The following is a 20,309-nucleotide window of genomic DNA, read 5'->3' on the forward strand; positions in this document are numbered from 1 at the left end:
CTCTGCTTCCTGACCCTTGGCCTAGTCCTGAGACTCCCTAAGTCTCTTCCTAGCTTCTAGATCTTTCTGTCTTGCCTATGCAGACTTTGGGCTTTCTTGTTCTATGTTCTGTGTAGTCCTTGTCCTGGTTTGTCCTGTCTTGTCCTAGTCTGTCTTGCCCTAGTCCCTTTTTCCAGAGTCTCATTCAGGGCCGGTGCTAGCTTTTTTGCAGCCCTGTGCGAACAATTACTGTGCCTCCCCCCCAGTTCATTCATTCATTCATTCATTCATTCATTCTTTGTCATGGGCCCACCAAAAAAATGCCCACTCCCTTTAGTGATACAAACTTACAAACTTTAAAAACTGACACCCTCTCCCCCCCCCCCCCCCCCCACTGAACTCTGGCTGGTGCAAGGGTATTACATGCCCTAGGCGAACCTTATAGCCTTGCACAACGCCCCCACCCCATTCCATACACACAGTTAGGAGTTATGCATTTATATTTTACATGAAAAATATCAAAGTACAGTATTCTGAGGTAAAAATATCACTTACGTTTTATTTACATGCACTGCTGTGAAGCCAACCAGAAATCCCTTTAAAAAAGACACTTGGAATACATTTGGTATTAGGCCTATTGTGATGTGTATTGGATGTGGGCTTGACCTTGTGAAAGTCCGAATACATTCATACACTTCCCTATTAGAAAAATGCCTCACCTCAGTCACACATGCAGAACATAAACAGACCCTCAACAAATGGACCCAATTCCACTGGCGGCACGGCGAGAAGGGCTGGGTGTGTAGAGAACAGAAATTTAAAAGGCATATGACAGGCCTGGGCACAATTGTGGGGGAACAAGGGTCAAGCCAGAGATAATGTAGGGTCTGTGTCATTTCAGCAGGTAGGGAACATGTGTAGACTATTTCTTTGGCGCCACTACACTCAGTTCCCCTGTTGGATACTACTTGAATGGCAGAGGAATAGCCTAGTGGTTAGAGGAGTGGGCTACAAACGAGGAGACCAAGGTTTGACACTGCTTGTGACCTTGGGTAAGTCACTTTACTCTCCCTTGCCTCAGGTACAAACTTACATTGTAAGCCCTCTCAGGATAGGGAAATACCTACAGTACCTGAAAGTAAACTGATGTGATATCTCAGATCAAATGTCAATAAATAATAATAGAATGCACCTTGCCACAGTAGAGCAAGGCACCTACCCTTTTGTTCTTGGAGAATTGATTTAGGGGAGAGTTGCATCTCAAAAAAGCCATTGGCAAATCTTATCTTTAACACTGAAATATAAGAATTTTCTTTATTTAATTTTCCTAGGGTTTTAAATTTCGGTCATCAGAGCCATGCTGAGAGTCAAGAAGAATCATATGTGTGATAGTGCAGGCTATAAATCTTTTAAGTAAATAAATATGTGGGGCATTAGCCATTCCAACTGTTATTTGGTTTTTGAAGGTTTTATTTTTTCCCTTAAAAAGATATAGCATGAATTGTTCTACCTGTTCAGATGTAGTTGATAAAGTTTGGTGGAAAACCTGGACTGTCTCAAGCTGCTGCACAGTTGGAGCCTTAGAATATTCCCTGTGAATGAGCCTCAGGTAGTGGTAACTGCTGAGACTGCTGTCCACTGTCCAGCGATGAAACTGTTGTGAGAACTAGAGCTAAATAGTACAAAGAAAGAAGAAAGGCAAAGAACTGACAATGCCCACATTTCTCTGTTCTTGTCATTTATAAAGGTGAAAAATGGCTGCCTCCGTACAGATCACCGCAGAAGAGCTGGAGGAGCTCACAGAGGCCTTCTGCAAAATTGGTGAGTTTTCTTCTGTCACAGTGGCTACATCGCCCACAACATAAATATGCAGAGCAGGAATCGAGTGCTGATTTAAAAAAAAAAAAAATAGAATAGTTTCACCATGAAGCATATCAATATCCACGAACAAGAATGAACAGAGGACATGCGATGCTGGGTTAGATCATCAAACCCAAGGTGATGCATATAAGGAAAAATAACCCATGCTATAGTTACACATTGTTAGGTTCCATATTAGGAGCTACCACCCAAGAAAGAGATCTAGACGTCATAGTGGATAACACATTGAAATCGTCGGTTCAGTGTGCTGCGGCAGTCAAAAAAGCAAACAAAATGTTGGGAATTATTAGAAAGGGAATGGTGAATAAAATGGAAAATGTCATTATGGCTCTGTATTGCTCCATGGCGAGACCGCACCTTGAATACTGTGTACAATTCTGGTCGCCGCATCTCAAAAAAGATATAGTTGTGATGGAGAAGGTACAGCGAAGGGTGGCCAAAATGATACAGGGGATGGAACAGCTCCCCTATAAGGAAAGACTAAAGACTGTTCAGCTTGGAGAAGAGACAGCTGAGGGGGGATATGATAGAGATGTTTAAAATCATGAGAGGTCTAGAATGGGTAAATGTGAATCGGTTATTTACTCTTTCGGATAATAGAAGGACTAGGGGGCACTCCATGAAGTTAGTATGTGGCACATTTAAAACTAATCGGAGAAAGTTCTTTTTCACTCAACGCACAATTAAACTCTGGAATTTGTTACCAGGGGATGTGGTTACTGGTTAGTGCAGTTAGTATTGCTGTGTTTAAAAAAGGATTGGATAAGTTCTTGGAGAAGAAGTCCATTACTTGCTATTAATTAAGTTGACTTAGAAAATAGCCATTGCTATTACTAGCATCAGTAGCATGGGATAGACCTTGTTTTTGGGTACTTGCCAGGTTCTTATGGCCTGGATTGGCTACTGTTGGAGACAGGATACTGGGCTTGATGGACCCTTGGTCTGACCCAGTATGGCATGTTCTTATGTCTCTGACAGTGGCCAATCCAGGTCAATAGCAAGTACTGGGCAGATATTAATGGGGAAGGCCATCATCTCTTGTTGCTCTCTCCCAGAAGTAAAAGATGGCAATTCCCAAGTCTGCCTGACTAATAATTTATTTATTTATTTATAAAATGTATAGTACACTGATCCACAGATCTCAGTGGAATACAATAAACATACATAATAGACATATACAATATACAATTACAGTTAAAACAAAACTCAAAATAAAACCAACAAGCAAAGCAAAAAAATAAAACATAAAAGCCTTTTCATTTAACCTGAAATGTTAATTGTTAAGCTGTCCTGCAGAAACTTGTCCAAATCTTTTTTAAACTCAGCTAGACTACTGTCCTTGATCACATCTCCCAGCAACAAATTCCACAGTTTATTTATGAAAGGATTGAAAAAAAATGCCCTCTTTAATTTGTTCTAAATCTGTTATCGCTTGGTTTCATGGAGGGAGTGCCTCCTAGTCCCAGCACTATATAAAAGGGTAAATAATTGTTGCTTATTGATTTGCGCCCCCCCCCCCTTCAAATACACACACACACACACTCACTCATTATTTTATAAATCTCTGTCATCTCCCCTCTCAGGAAGCTCTTCAAGTTGAGGAACCCTAACTTATTTAGCCTTTCTTCATATGGGGAGCCATTCCATCCCCTTTATCATTTTTGTTGCCCCTCTCTGTACCTTTTCTGGGCCTGCTTTATCTTTTCTGAGATGGGATGACCAAAACCGCAAACAATACTCACCATAAATTTATACAGAGGCATGATGATGTTCCCTGTTTTATGTTCCATTCCTTTCCGAATACTCACTAACATTCTATTTGCTTTTTTTGAACGCCACTGCACACCCTGAGCTGAAGATTTCACATGTGGTTCACAATGACTTTAAGGCTCTTTTCCTGTGTGGTAACTCCTAGTGTGAAACCCAGCAATGTGTGTTTATAGTTCCCGAGGTGCATCATTATGCACTTGTTCCCACTGAATTTCATCTGCTATTTTATTTTAGATGCCTACTTCCCCAGTTTTGAATGTTCTGCAACTCCTTACAGTCTGCCTGTGTTTTAATTACATTGAATAATTTTGTATCATTTTCATGTAGCCCCTTCCAAAACTTCTTCTGGTCTGCACGGGCTCACATGGGAGGTCATGGGCCAGGGCTGCATGCTCCTGGTTTCTTCCCGTACAGGGAGGAACGTCAAGGTGCTTAAGGGATTTTTCTTCCTGGAACAAACAGCCTAGTAACAGAACAGTCTCCACACTGCAGCTGTTGTTCAATAATAAAATCCTTTACTGGTAACTTGCTTTGCTGGAACAGAAAATCAAAGGAGGTACACTATGGTTTAATGCACATTCAGTACAGGAAAATAAAGTCCATTAAACCATAATCCTAGTCAATAAGAAAGCTGCACACCCTGGCAGATAGGTCCTCTGGGTCAGGCATACCCTCCCCATGTATCTGCTGCTCTGGATGCAGCTCTCTCTCCCTTTCAATAGACAAAAGCAGATGAGTTTCTGGCTGATTCATTTTTTTCTTTTAGACAGCAATTCCTGGGACTGTTTCCCTGTTAGACAGTCTTCCCTCTGACTGTAGTACATTCCTTTTTTTCTCCAGTCTCTGAAGAAATCCCTCTCAGACAGAATAAAAAGTATTGAGCTTAGCTCCCCTTTTCATAGAGACCTCTTTCCTGAATCCTCAACAAATTTATGCAATTATGTATTGATTGATTGTAAAGATTTATTTCCCGCTCATATCCACGGTTCAAGGCCGGATACGTATTTAAAAACATGCATAATACAGGCAGTCAACCATAAAATTAAAAGTTAGCATGGAAAAATGGATCTCCAAATTAAACAAAATAACTACCCCACTTTTCAGATAAAGCTCAGGAATCCCTCTTGGACCCCATTCAAGACCTCTCTAGTCCTGAAGGCCTCGGCAGCCTGACTTTGAACTCCAGCCACCTTCCCAGTATAGGATTCAAGACCGGTAGTCCTCTCCCCCTGAAGGGAAAGACCTAAAGATCCTCTTTCTTGAAAAGAGAGGCTTAAAGAACCCTGGATCAGAAGGGCACAGGAGTTTTGTTGTGATAGGGCAATGCTATGGAATTCCAAGCTTTCATAGGTTTGTTATCCCCTCCCTGTGGAAAGGGGATCACACTTCTCAGCCTTACTGAGCACTGACCCATTCGGTGAAGGATTGGGGGAATGTAGCTTCTGCAAGATAGGCTCGGCGCGCGCAGGGGGTAGCACGCGTAACCCTTTGAAAATCTGCCCCACATAGTATATTCCAGGGTGCGTTAAAGTTTTTGCACCCTAAGAGATACTTGTATTTTGCTACCTGCAAAGTGCCCAGACAGGCTATTGCTAGGGGGGGGGGGGGGGGGGGGAGAGGGAGAGAGAGAGAGAGAGAGGGGGGGGGGGAGAGAGAGAGAGAGAGAGAGACTCTTTATGAGGCCTTCATAGTATTCAACTATTTATATCACTATAGGAGGGCCAGCTAATAACTCGAGATGAGGTTTTGGTGGTGGCCACTTTGACATGCAGAGTGAGACGTACGAACAGCACAGTACACTTCAGTGAAGATTTGACATCATTTGCAGTGAGGAAAGTCTCACAAAGATTTATTTATTTATTTATTTATTTAAATGATTTTATATACCGACAGCCGTTTGCACATCGTGTCGGTTTACAAGTAACTTACAACCAATAAATATATAGGCATTGCCTTTACATGGAACAGTATGGAAGATGAGATTTCTACAATGTTCTCTTGCCCTAGTTTGATGGACCATAGAGACAATCAAGCTAGGCCGATTTCATGTTTGCGTTCTTTCAGAACTCTATGAAGAATCTTTTGATCTTGGTGATTTGATACTCATTAGTTTGTCGGTTGTTCTATTATATCTTCCAGTTTCACAGTAATTTGTTTTAGTTGCTCAGAATCATCTCACCTATGAACATTTCTGGTGTGAATATGTTCCCTGCATCCTCCTCAGTAAAGACTGAAATAGAGAATTTATTTAGTTTTTCTGCTATTTCCTTGCCATCTCTGAGCACCCCCTTCACCTCTTGGTCATCTACAGTCCAACTAGCTCCTTCACCAACTTGAAAAGGTTTTTATTATCACTTTTTACCGCTATAGCAAGCTTCTTTTAGAATTCTTTCTTGACCTATCATATTACTGCTTTACACCTAATATGCCAGTGCTTATGCTGCTTCCATTTTTTTGAAAGGTGCCCCTTTGACTTTAATTGCCTCTTTTTCCACGCTATTAAAGCATGCTGGGCCTGCTGGCAGTTGTTTGGTCTTTCCTTTCCCTTTTTTAATGCATGGAATACCTTTATCTGGGTATCCAAGATGGTATTTTTAAACAATGTCCATTCCCCATGCAAACTTATAATCTTGGCAATCGATCATTTTAGTGTTTTCTAATTTTCTCATTTTCTCATAGTCTCCCTTTTTAAATTTAAATACCACTGCAGTAGTTTTACTTAGTATCCATCCTCTAGTAATTATGTCAAATTTAATTGTATAATGATCATTATTGCCAAGATGATCCACCACCCCTTGCAACATATCCTACTTTCTTCTGACAACCAGATCTAAAGTAGTTCCTCCTGTTATTGGCTCCATGACTAGCTGCTTCATGAAACAATCATTTATGGCATCTAGACCTTTACTTCCCTAGCATGTCCTGAAGTGACATTTTCTCAATCAATACTTGGGAAATTGAAATCTCCCATTAATAACATGTTGCCAATTTTTTAAAATCTGTTTAATCTCTGTTAGTATTTTATAGTTTGTTTCCTGATTCAGGTCAGGCAGGCAATAGTGTTAACCCATGACTGTATTCTTCCCCATCACACTTGGAATTTCTATCCATAAGGATTCCAGAGTGCAGTTTGTTTCCTGCAAAACTTTTATCTTGTTTGAATACCACTGGGTCCTGGTGATTTGCTACTATTAAGTTTGTCAATTTGGTCCTGTGCCTTTTCCTGATTAAAAAGCATCAGTAATGTCTGGGTTTATTTTTCTACTATAGTGCCTTTCCAAGTAACCTACCTCTACCCCACTTCCTTATCTGCCTAATTCTACCTTAACAAGATTTTGGATAAGCATAAAACTGCAAATTACGGCCTGATTTTAAAAAGCATTTGCATGCTTAAAATTGGGTTTTAAATGTATAAATGCACTTTACCCTTGTAAGTGAAGTTTTGAAAACAGCTACAATATATGCCATTGAATTGTCTATAGGATATTCACATGTAAATGCACTTTAAGAACATAATTATTTTTAAATTGCTATGATAGTATGTTACATTTACATGTGTAACTCCTTTTAAAATTATCTCCTTATTGTTTTAAAATAAATGCTATACAAAATCAGAATGTGTACTCAGTTGCAAAGAGAATAATATGATTGTTTGCCCTTACAGATACTGATGGAAATGGTTTTATTAGCCCCAGTGAGTTGACTGAACTATTCAAAGCAGCAAATTTGCCCCTGCCAGGCTATAAAGTGCGAGAAATCATCCAGGACTTGATGACCACTGGAGATCAAAATAATGACGGGAGGATTAGCTTTGATGAATTCATCTCGGTGAGTAACACAAGATTCTCCAGGATTTGTTAAACTGCAAGTTACAACTATGCCCTGTCCTGATTATAACTGATGTAGGTTGCTACTCTGACAAATATAATAGTGTTAATTACTTCTTGCCAGTGACTATAAATACAAATTTGAGATATTTAAATAGGATGCCTCTTTTTTTTAAGGTATTTCATGGCCTCAAAAAATCTGATGTTGCCAAAACATTCAGGAAGGCAATCAATAAGAAGGAAGGAATCTGTGCTATTGGTGGAACCTCAGAACAGTCCAGTGCTGGGACACAGCATTCTTATTCAGGTATATCCATTTATGCATCAGTTATCAATCACTTCCACAGTCAGCCTGTCATATAGCTAAGCTTGTTGTTATTCCCACTTGCTCTTTCTGTTGTGGATCTGATGTACTAAAGGGTTTTCCTTGTGGTGGTATCTAACTATGAGAAAAATGCATAGCACAAAGACCTCTCTAGTGTTGCCATGAGTAAGAAAATGACACTTGCTTAGGGGAGTTTATTTTCCCCAATATCATAATTCTTTGAAAGTAGAAAGTCTGAGGAGCAGTTCAGACTGTGAAAATTGTAGGTGATATATGTTGTTAGCTAATTTATTTATTTATTTATTTATTTAACACTTTTTATGCCGACCTTCATAGTAATAACCATATCGGATCGGTTTACATAGAACAAGGGTATAACTGAAGCAATAAATAAAGTAATTAACAATAGGGTGGATAAGGCAAAATTACATTTAACAAGGAGTAGAAACTTGGAAGCTTAAATAGCTGATAGTGACTACTGACTATTAGAAATTAGAAATTACTGACTATTAGAAATCAGTAGACTATTAGACTACTGACTATTAGAAATGTCTTATAGGACAAGAAGAAGTGGAGACCTGCTAAAATTTGTGGAATGGTTCCAGACAGCTTTATGTATACTTTTAAAAATAATGATAATATTTCCCAAATTTGAAGACAGACTGATGAGTCATCGGTGTGTGTTTAGAAAATTTGCAGTGATGAAATACTCTCAGAGGTTTTCAGGGGTTGTGAAATGTTGTTTGGAGAAACAGCCTCACAGCAATAGCTTTCACTTAGGGCTCTCTAACAACAGCCACAGGAGCTCACGGCTGCAGTTTTCTCTTCTCTTTCCACGCTCTGGAGGAGCTGATTTTCTCAATTATCTCTTCCCCTCACATAGCTTTTATAGATTTATTGGACAAGGAGGGGGGCAGAGAGTCAGTTTGGGGAGAGAAAATGACGAGGCCAAGTTATTGGCCGAGCTAGCTTGAGAGAGCTGTGGAAAATGAGCCACAGATTTCGATTGAGAGCATTCTGAATAATTAGTGTGGTCTTGAGGGGACTGTTCAATGTTGTTTGGAGAACAGTAATACCCACCCAGTCCTTGACAGTTATTGCAGCAAATCCAACCACGGCACAGCCTGTTCTTTTTTGTGTGTTACATTGTTTTTTTTCTGCAAAATTGTGCTCTGTATTTTAGTCACCACAACTACTATATGTCTAAATACAACAGGAAGTGGGCTAATATTGCATACGTAAAAACCCACAACATTTATTCCTAGTATACAAATAGCTAGCCTTAGACATTTGGGGGGAATTTTTCAAAGAGCCTGCATAATTAAAAAGCATGTGGGTGTTTTTAGAGCATGCATTTTAGGCTAATTTTCAGCCAAACTGCCGAGGTAGTATCTATCTCCTTTGATTTCACATAAAGTAAACATGCTAAAAGTGCCTGCAAACTTTGCACTTGCTTTTTTTGTGCAGGCAACCCAGGAGAGTAAAATAACATGTGCACTAGTGAAAATGTCATGTATGTGCCCTGCTTCCCTCCCACCAGGAATGCCTTTTTGTAATCCGGCTAAAAGCGTGCAGCTCTATGGAAACCTGCACATTCTTTTTAAATGGCAGGGAAGGGCATTTCTCAGGATAATTCAGACACGCAAATCCATTTTTACACAGCTACGCTGTTTTGAAAATTGTCCTTTTTTTTTTTTTTTGCTACTTTGTGCTCAGTTTTAATTTGTGATTCCCTCACCCGCAGAATGTATCAAAGGATGTAGCAAAATCTTTGGTGAAATTAAAGTAATATTTGTGTTGCTGTGCAATACAAGTCTTGTTAACGTTATAACAGGGCCAGACAAACCTGCTCCTCCAGACCTGGAAACTGGTCTGCTTTATCCACTGTGAACATCGATCAGCTGCATTTCCGTAAATCTATTCTAAGAAACCAGTTAACTTGCATTAGTTGGTTTCCCTGAAAACCTGATCTGTCTGTGGCTCTTGAAGACTGGATTGCTGTTCTCTGCCATGTGACATAGTTCAGAAGGAAAAGGTGTAAGGACTCGGAGCACTAACAGTGAGGCAGTTCTTCTTCAAGGTAGACGAATGCTTGCAATAAGAAGACATGGGGGGCATTGACAGTAAGCAGACAGCTGCCAGTCCAAACCATCTGCAGCAAATGCTTGGAAGGATTCCACTAAAAGGAAAAGAAAGGAGGTCACTACAAATATTACAATTGAACATAATCAGAAATGGAGGCAACTCCTAACTCCAGAGCACTTTAATCGTCAGTTGTCGTTCCCCCCCCCCCCCCCAAAAAAAAACCAAACAAAAAAATAACAAACATTTATAGTAATTTTTAATGCTTTTAAAAGAGATCAATCTCAGCAAAGTGCAAAAAGATCATACTTGCAAAAAGCATTCATGTGCAAAGAACTTGTAATCCTTAATAAATGTCAAGTGCAAATCATAGACCAGACAGAAAGCATGTCTGTTCAAATAGTTCTTAGTGCATCCCATATGCTGATAGCTCTGAATCCAAAATTTGTATGAAAACTGTGCCTATGTGCAAAGAAGCAGAATAATATTTCCCTGAATGAATTTGTCAGTGGATGAAAAATGTACCATAGAGTTCTCCATAAAAACACTCAATCAAGCCCTTCAGTTGAAGTTATAAAGAGAAAAATCCATCTCATGTGAAGCGCTTCAGCCAGTGGAAAGAGGCAATCAATGTGAATGTCCCTAAGCCAATATGTTCACTAGATGCCCCAACCAGAGCACTTTGACTGATGAAAAAAAATGCAGCCTTAAAATTCAAGAAACCCAGTTCCAATCATTGGAACTAATGTGTCCTTATTTGTGCAAAAAGCCTGAACTGACCCATTTATCTGGCCAGTTAAGGCTTTCTTTGCTATAAAGTGATGACACAAGAGTATTTAACTTTTATGTAACTAGTTTGCATCAGGCCCAAAGATTTAGACCCAACAGCCGTTAACTGAGATTCCAGGGAACCTTACACACTGGAGAAGAATTTTAAGCACAAACATCGTTAAAATGGTGTTGAATACCCTTTAGAAGACAATGACATAAAAGGGTTCAAGACAGGTTTAATTAACTGTGCTCTGGAAATAAACAGTGATAATTATTTTGAGAGCTTTTGCTCAGTAGTGGAGAGATGCGCATGTTGAACCTATGGTTACGTTTTACTGTGGTCTATAATTTTATTGTTAATTATGCAGCAAAATAAGAGAGACTGATCTTGCTCCATGGTACACAAAATCTAATGCTGTGCTGCTTTTTCTCATAATCCTTTCAAAGCTTCTTCATATTTTGAGGAGGGAGGGTAGGTAAATGTGATTTTCATTAATTTTGCAGATGATTAAATGAAGTGGTATGTTTGGAAATGTTGCAGTATTTGTTTAACTCATTCAAAATTAGCTTTTTGACTACCGATGCAGCGAGTTACAGCACACGGGCTGGCCATTACTTTGCACTCAGTCTGATACTAGATTTCCCACAGATGCGTTCTCTTGCCTTCATAAAGAACTTTAAAAAATGGGATCCTAAAACAGTTTGTTAATTGAATCGGTTATAGAAGAAGAAAAGTATGCTTTCGTCAACTGGGTTAACAAGGCCCTGGAGAAAGATCCAGACTGCAAACATGTTATTCCAATGGATCCAGACACGGATAGCCTCTTCACAGCCGTTGGCGATGGCATTGTTCTCTGGTAAGTAGCATCTCCATACCACCATGTGCCACACATGTTTCTATGCCTATGGAATCAGCTCATGGCCAAGCAACTTGCAGTAAAATGTGGGGCTAAGGACTGTATAAGTGCCATCATTTTTATGTTGGATTATATCATGTTTTGTAGGGTTCTAGTACATAAGAACTTTAGACATGCCAAACTGGGCCCATCAAGCCTGGCATCCTGTCTCTGACAGTGGCCAATCCAGGTCCTAAGTACCCAGCAGGATCCCAAAGAATAGATCCAGTCCTTCTTGCTGAAGTATAGCTTGACATAATGTTTTAATCCATATCATCACTTTTTGTTTTTGTATGGATTCTGTGCTGAAAAGCCTCAAAGCAAAAATCTGGGATGCCCGTAGTTTTGACTCTTTCATGACCATTTTTTTTATGTATCAGCTCTACAAGGAAATGGGAAATGGCGATTAAGACAAAGGTCTTATAATATTTTGATTATTGGAGTCAGTCTTCTACATCTGATAACATGTATTAGGAAAGGTTTGGTGGCCTAGTGGTCCAGTGGCAATGCTATGTTATTTTCTGTGATGTAGAGGGTAGGGGTTCTAGTCCCAAGACTAGCTAGGGCTGGGGGGGGCGGTTTGCTGAGTTCCTTGGGCCCAGGCTTTGCAAAACTGTGACATCAAGTGGCCAGACACAGGGTCCATGTTAGCTGAGATCCAGAAGGCGCTATGGCTTGTGGCTTCTGGTGTAGGACTGTTGCTGCAATGGTTGGCTAGAGTTGGGATGGGATATGTAATAGAAAGAAATGTCCATGTAGTTGCAAATTAAAGTTCATAGTACCATAGTTAGTTCTGATTGAGCTGGAACCCTAAAGAAGCGGTAGAAACCTGTTAGGTAAAAAAAAAAAATAATTGCAAAATGTTTACAGGCTCAGAAGGCTTGTTGTTCAAATGAGAACTTTTATGTATATTTAAGAACGTGTTTATATTTAAGATAAACTTGAGGAAACAAAGATCACTTATTAAATTTCAAAACACACAATGAGCTGATATCTCAAAGTGTACAAAAACGTCTATGAAAAATTATTGGGCCCCCTCCTCCCCTTGGTCCAAACTATGAATTACCCTTATACTTGAGGTGGGGAGTACCACATGAGAAATTATATTTACTAATGTGATTTATCTTCGGGTTCGTAGCCTGAGTTGGAGATGAGAGAGGGTCCCAGTCACCAAGTAGACAGTAAATCCAACCAGAACATTAAATGGGAAAAGTATAGTAGTGAAGTAAAATATAAACTTGCAGTTTTCTTATTTTAAATCAAGTAATGCAAAAATAACACTGGGTATGGCCTGTTAGCCAGGGCAACCAGCATACTCATATGGATAGTAAAAAATTAAGGAATGCTAACAGGGAAAGGGGGTTTTAGGCCTGGTTTTAGTCTCTTCCAGAAAGGCCACTGTCCACCAGTTTTTCTATCTCAGCAAAGATTTATGCTTGACTTTGAATGAAAGGCTGAATCAAATAAGATGAGATACTGAATTTGTGACAAAGGCAAGGAAATAAACCTTCTCCCTCCTCTGTTAAGATACTTAGGGGCGGATTTTAAAAGGAGCGCGAATAGGCCTACTTTTGTTTGCGCTCAGGCGCAAACAAAAGTACGCTGGATTTTAGTAGATACGCGCGGAGCCGCGTGTATCTACTAAAAAACCTGGATCGGCGCGCGCAAGGCTATGGATTTTGTATAGCCGGCGCGCGCCAAGCCGCGCAGCCTACCCCCGTTCCCTCCAAGGCCGCTCCGAAATCGGAGCGGCCTCGGAGGGAATCCTCTAACACCCCTCCCCTCACCTTCCCCTCCCTTCCTCTACCTAACCCACCTGCCCGGCCCTGTCTATACCCCCCCCCTTACCTTTGTTGGGGGATTTACGCCTCCCGGAGGGAGGCGTAAATCCCCGCGTGCCAGCGGGCCTCCTGCGCGCCGGGCCGCGACCTGGGGGCGGGTACGGAGGGCGCGGCCACGCCCCCGGACCGCCCCGGGCCGTAGCCACGCCCCCGTACCCGCCCCCAAAACGCTGCCGACACACCCCGAAAACGCCGCGACGACCGGGACCGCCCCCCCGACACGCCCCCCAACATGCCCCCCTCGGAGAACCCCGGGACTTACGCGAGTCCCAGGGCTCTGCGCGCGCCGGTAGGCCTATGTAAAATAGGCTTACCGGCGCGCAGGGCCCTGCTCGCCTAAATCCGCCCGGTTTTGGGCGGATTTAGGCGAGCAGGGCTCTGAAAATCCGCCCCTCTATGTGCAAAGTTTAAATTACTTAACTCAATCTCTTAAGAGGGTGATCTAACCATGTGCTCCTGGGCCTGGAAATCTCTGGAAAGGAAGTCTCTCTGTCTCTAAACTCCTGGCTCCTCTGCCTCTTGTTGGGATTTTACATGTAACTCGGCTATGAAGCAAGAACAGCTGTCTGTCTTTCTATTTCGTCAGAGCACAGACTTCAGTCTCTCTCTCTCTTGATAATTAGCTCTTCAGGAAAAGAACTGATTGCAGGGCTGCCAGATGCACTCCTCTCTTCCTGATTCCTGGCTCCAACTCCTGGACATCCCTGCCCCACACACACCGACATAGGCAGCCAAATTGTACCTTTTCTACATTAAATGGTCTCCCAATATTCCTTTGACTTCCTACTTTGATGGCTATGTAGTGCTGTTCTCTGGGCAGGCTAACAGTACAGCCCTTTTCACAACTTGTTAACACTGTGAGTGTTAACAAGTTGATTCTTGCAGAATATTCATCATTCATAGGAGAGCACACAGAGTTTTTTTTTTAATGTATTTTTATATTCTTTCACCTTGGCTGCAGCAGATTGCAGTCTCTGCAGGGTTGAAAACCCTTTTTTGACAGGTCCAAAACATATCACTCAGATCCAGATGCAGCTCAGTCCACATTCCAAGGCTCCAACACATGATAAGCTAATGGGGGAAGATACCCAGTTTATAGTAGCTTGCTACATTATCTATGAAAAATCTTTAAAAATTAAGATAATTACATTATTTCCAAAAGACATTTCCAGGGGATCTGCCAACAGTGTTAATATTTTGGGTCAGTTCAAAAGTTTTGGTTTCTACCAGGCAAATAGCAGGCTTTCTCAAACCTTTACTGCCATGAAAGGGAATATTAAGCAGCTATTTGTGCTGTTTGGAAATCCTCAGAAAAATGTATATGAAAGGAAGCCAAAAGATATGTGAAGTGCACAGAAGGCAGATCTCTGCCATCCTCTCCATTATCAGGTTCTGCTCTGCCTCCAGCCTTACCCCCAAACGGTTAGTTACTTCCCAGATATACAGCTTGTATTTACATTGCAGAGGCCTCTAGCCTGAATAGGTTTATTCCCGCTCAGATTAGGAGTAATTCCAGGTGGTATCCCTTTTGCCCACATAGCTCCTTTTCTTTCCTATGGAAGGAACAACTTACTTTTCGTTTTCTCTTTCTCCTATTGCAAATCATGAGATCCAGTATGACTGTGCAGTGTTTTGTTTTTTTGTTTCATTTCATTTTATTTTTGTTGTGTTTTGTTTCTTTGCCATTTTTTTCATTTTCTTTTCTTTTATTTTAGTACACCCTATTCTACAATAAATTTTAGTGTGCCCTCTTGGCAGCATGCCAAGAGGGCATCTGATCCTCTCCCCTGTGCCAATTAAACCCAAGCTTACATTTTTTTTAAAGTCCTATGGCTTCTCATGCATCCATCCCACACCCTCAGGCCCCGTCTCCCTTAACTTACCCCATCCCCAAGGTCCAACTGGGGAAGGAGTGGTCCCTCATATCAGTCGATGCCATTTGAAGTACAGCAGAAGCTTGGCAGGAGCAACCGGAGATCACTCCTGCCACATTTGGACACTTGGTATAGGGTAAGTTAAGGAGGTGGGGACTGAGGGGGTGGAAGGGATGCAAGAGTAGCCCAGGTGACTTTTAGAAATGTTTTTAAGTGTGGATTTAGTTGGCAGGGCAGAAAGACAAAAACAAAAAGGAACAAAATGTCATTCATTGCTTCATTTACAAAGTGAGATGAATTGAAATAGGAATGGTTGTTTTCATTTCCTATTTCATTTTAAACAAAAAGACAGCCTGAAGATCCAGCCCAGGCTATCCTCTTTCCTTTTACTTTATCTGATTACACTAGAATGGCACCTTAAAAAGATATCTCAGAAAAGAGTTGGAAAAAAAGTCCCGTTTTAAAGTCTTTTTGTGCTGCCTTCAAAGAAACAGTATAGCAATCACTGTAGCAATTTTCTGTTGAAAAGAGACTTGCACAGTCCTTGTCTATGGAATGAGCATCTGGATACACTCACCACACCGGCCCCGTCTTCCCTGTAGCATTTATATATCTTCCTCTTGTTCACTCTCACACTCCTAAACGTCTAAGACCTACATTGCAAACGGACTCTCACATCACTAAACCTATTGATCAGCACAGAGGACAATGAAGCTATACAAAAAACAAAAAAAAAAAACCATTGAAAAATACTTTAGTATTTAATCCTCTTTTTATTAATTTCAAAGTTTTTTAACCAAAATACCATCTAAGTCAACATGCCATAAGAAAACGATCATAAAAGGCAATAACTATACAAAAACAGTTATTTTCAAAGACATTTTTCAAAGTTCCCACTCTCAGTTTAAGGGGAAAGCAAGCAAATAAGGAAAAAAGAAAAAGAAAAGTAAAAGTTAAAAAAAAGCTGCAGTCAGATTTATGGCCTGAGCCCTCTCAAGCAAAAGGCCAAATATACATATTTCTCTCATACATATAAACAGAATACTATTTATACATCTAACTTCATGCTCATCAATTATCATAAGCTATCTAGTAGATATGACTCAAAAAACATTCCATAAAAACTGAAAATGCATCCCTAGATATTAATAAATTTGTTACGATGCTGCTCGTGGAGTTCATCCCGCGAGCAGCCTCTCACCTGAGCCGACCGGTGCCCAACCACCTTCCGCACCGCCGGCCCGATGCCGCAGAGTGCCTCCTCGTGGCCTAGGCCACCCCATACCACCGCTGCTGTTGCCAGGACTCCTCTTCGCGGCATAGAGCCACCACTACTGCTGCCACCGGACCTTGCTCTTGCGCGGCCTGGACCGCCGTGCTGCTGCCACTTTAACGCACCCTGCACTGTGCCAGTCAGGCTGGCGCTCAACTGCCCTTCTTTCATCTTTGTGGCCCAACACTGTCATCTTCCTGCTTCACAACCCTGGTGCCGCCGCCGCTGTCCATCTCCATGCGGCAGGGACGTCACTGCCTGCTCCTGCCTTCCCGGGCTCTGCTAAGCGCACACATGTGCCTCAGCACCTTATTTAAAGGGTCAGTGGTGGGAAAAGCCCACAGCCCCACTGGATGACATCATCAGCCTGCTCCTTCACCAGTCCTATAAAAGGGCTCTCTTCCACTTTCTTGGGGCCTCCGAATCGGATCTCATATTTGCCTTTGGTCTTTCTTCCAGTCAAGATCCTCCCTGGTCTTCTTGTGTCCAGGTGGCTTCGTCTGATGTCCCTGGTCTTGTTCCTCGTCGGAGCTCCTTCGTCGACTGTTCCATGTCTTGATGTTCCTGATGTTACATGTTCCTGAAGTTCCTGATGTTCCATGTTCTGGTGTTCCTTGTTCCCAATATTCTAGTACTCTGGTTTCTCCAGTTCCTGGCTCTGGGTATTCCTGTCTAGCCTCGCCCACCAGATTCCGCCTCCAGTTGACCATCCTGAGGGTAAATTCGTATTTGATCTGGTTCCTGTTCCCAGTCATTGGAGCCCCGTTCTGGCTGGATCCTTATCCTGCGCTGCCCAGATTCCCTTTCATCCTGAGCTTCAGTCCTGCGTTTGTCCCACTCTCTGCATGGTCTACGACCAGCCTCTTCAGGTTGTGTAGGGCACGCAGTGGGACAGAGTGGTCTGGGACCAGCCCAAGGAGGGCTGTGTAGAGCACCCTGAAGGGCAGTGCCTGTCTAAATCTTCCAAGTATCCTGAAACCTTGTCTGAATCTTCCAAGTTCCTCGAGTCCTCATCTAGTCTTCCAAGTTCCTGAGTTCCATGTCGCGTCCTGTTTCTGCCCTCAGCCACCGTCTGGCCTCATGCACTCATCGTTCCCAAGCGGCAGGTCTTCAAGGGCTACCGAGTGGCCAGAGGGCTACTCGAGACCAGCATTGTGTTGCTGAATGTCACCGGTGCGTGCAGGCCCAGTGGAGGGCTGAGCCTGCCTTGTTCCAGTTCCTGATGTTCCATGTCTTGATCCTGGTCCAGCCTTGTTCCTGCTCCAGCCCGTGCCTGAAAACTCTCACCTCCCCCGGTGTGTGTTTTGAGGCTCCTCCCTGAGCTGCACCGTGGCCCAAGGGCTCACAATCCCTCTTGAGCAAGTGACCGCACCTCTGTGCTCGCAACAATATTGTCATCAACTTTCTTAACCATTTCTCTATCCAACAATACTTTTGATCCTTGTAATCTTAAGAACATAGATATCTGAGATCTCCAAGGTGAACATGAAATTTAGCTGGCCAGAGAATTGCCACATTAGGTTTAACCCTACAGAAATTCTTGTAGGGAGGCAAATCATTTCCTCCTTTAGGGGTAAATTTTTAAATGGCTGTGCGGGTATCCATGTGCCCCTGGTTCCCGGCACGCTCACGTGGATGCACCAATTTTATAACTATATATATATATATACATTAGGGATGTGAATCGTTTTTTGACGATTTAAAATATCGTCCGATATATTTTAAATCGTCAAAAATCGTTAGAGCCGCGATACAATAACAATTCCCCCGATTTATCGTCAAAAAATCATAAATCGGGGGAAGGGGGAGGGCGAAAAAACCGGCACACTAAAAAAACCCTAAAACCCACCCCGACCCTTTAAAATAAATCCCCCACCCTCCCGAACCCCCCCCAAAATGCCTTAAATTACCTGGGGTCCAGAGGAAGGGTCCCGCTGTGATCTTCCACTCTCGGACCTCTGGTGCTTGTAGAAATGGCGTCGGCGCTACCTTTGGTTTTTCCGTATGGAAAAACGATTCGCGGCAGGAGATCGCTCCCGGACCCCCGCTGGACCCCCAGGGACTTTTGGCCAGCTTGGGGGGGCCTCCTGACCCCCACAAGACTTGCCAAAAGTCCAGCGGGGGTCCAGAATGACCTCCTGCAGTCGAATCGTGTTGTCTATGGCCGGCGCCATTTTGCGCCGCCATTTTGCGCAAAATGACGCCGGCCGTAGACAACACGATTCGACTGCAGGAGGTCGTTCCGGACCCCCGCTGGACTTTTGGCAAGTCTTGTGGGGGTCAGGAGGCCCCCCCAAGCTGGCCAAAAGTCCCTGGGGGTCCAGCGGGGGACCGGGAGCGATCTCCTACGCTCCTGACCTCGGGGGACAAAAAACAAAATGGCGCCGGCGCTACCTTTGACCTGTCATATGACAAGGCAAAGGTAGCGCCGGCGCCATTTCTACAAGCACCGGAGGTTCGAGAGTAAAAGATCACACCGGGACCCTTCCTCTGGACCCCAGGTAATTTAAGGCATTTTGGGGGGGTTCGGGAGGGTGGGGGATTTATTTTAAAGGGTCGGGGTGGGTTTTAGGGTTGTTTTAGTGTGCCGGTTTTCCCGCCCTCCCCCCCACTGGACCCCAGGTAATTTAAGGTATTTTTTGGGGGGGGGGGTTCGGGAGGGTGGGGGACTTATTTTAAAGGGTCGGGGTGGGTTTTAGGGATGTTTTAGTGTGCCGGTTTCGATTTCACGATTTTTAAAAAACCCAAACGGCAACGATCCGATTCCCTCCCCCTCTCAGCCGAAATCGATCGTTAAGACGATCGATCACACGATTCACATCTCTAATATACATATAATATATATATATAATATACCATGATAGGTTAGGTAGCACTGTGATTTGTAATATGGGTATGAGAATCTAGAAAAGAATGTAATTGAGATGGGTCAAAAAACACATATCTTATATTGTTTAATTTCACCACACATTTACTTGGATAATGAATGGTAATCGAAGTACAAAGATCTCTTGCCTCTTGGCACATTGCAAGAAATTTCGTCCTTCATTGTTGGGTAATTCTGGTTATGTCAGGGTAAACCCATATCTTCTGACCAAGATATAACTTCTCTTTATTTCGCAAGAAAAGTTTCAGTATAGAATCTCTGTCAGATGGAAACACGAAACTAACAAACAAGGTTCCTCGAAAATCTATTTGCTCCTCCAAAAGCTGTTCAAGTAAATCTGTAAGGTTACCGATTCCAGATGGCTGTGCTGCTGCTGTATTCTGCAAATCACTCCCATTTTTCTTATTAGCATTCAGAAAATATATCTTCACAATAGGAGGTATTGCTTCTTGAGGTATAAGTAAATTTTCCATCAAGTATTTTTTTAAATTGCTCTTGTGATGATACTAAGTTGATATAAGGAAAATGTAAAACTCTCAAGTTTCTATATCTCATCTCATTTTCCATATTTTCTATTTTCCTTGAGTTAACCAGAGCTCCTTGAACCAATCCAGATTGTACCATTTGTAATTGAGAAACCTGAGATTCCAAGTCACTTGGGCCTGGATTTTCTAAGTTCGCAGAATTTAGAAAATCCAGCGGTAACGATGTCTTCACAGCGTCCGCCCTGGTGCCACCCCGACTGCTCCCCTTCCAGTACGGACACCACCCAGAACCCACCCCGATCTAGGTATCGCACGCGATACCTTTGGAAAATGACCCCCTTAGTTTGTTGGTATGTAACGTTAAGAATGGATCCATTTGCCAAATACGCTGTTGTGTTTCAGTCATAATTGTGGATAA

General features: G+C 42.4%; 1 protein-coding gene across 2 annotated transcripts in view; it reads left to right on the forward strand.

Moving 5' to 3' along the window:
• Nucleotides 1-20,309, forward strand: part of LCP1 (lymphocyte cytosolic protein 1) — a 174,792-nt gene that overhangs the window by 69,292 nt on the left and 85,191 nt on the right. For both annotated transcript variants that reach the window (XM_029602887.1, XM_029602888.1), the window contains 4 exons: nucleotides 1,727-1,800; nucleotides 7,295-7,458; nucleotides 7,635-7,764; nucleotides 11,360-11,492. In XM_029602887.1, coding sequence (XP_029458747.1) covers nucleotides 1,734-1,800; nucleotides 7,295-7,458; nucleotides 7,635-7,764; nucleotides 11,360-11,492 — 494 coding nt within the window. In that variant the 5' untranslated portion in view covers nucleotides 1,727-1,733. The remainder of the gene's footprint in view (nucleotides 1-1,726; nucleotides 1,801-7,294; nucleotides 7,459-7,634; nucleotides 7,765-11,359; nucleotides 11,493-20,309) is intronic.

The sequence above is a fragment of the Rhinatrema bivittatum genome, chromosome 5 (genome assembly GCF_901001135.1).
Source record: "Rhinatrema bivittatum chromosome 5, aRhiBiv1.1, whole genome shotgun sequence".
NCBI lineage: Eukaryota > Metazoa > Chordata > Amphibia > Gymnophiona > Rhinatrematidae > Rhinatrema > Rhinatrema bivittatum.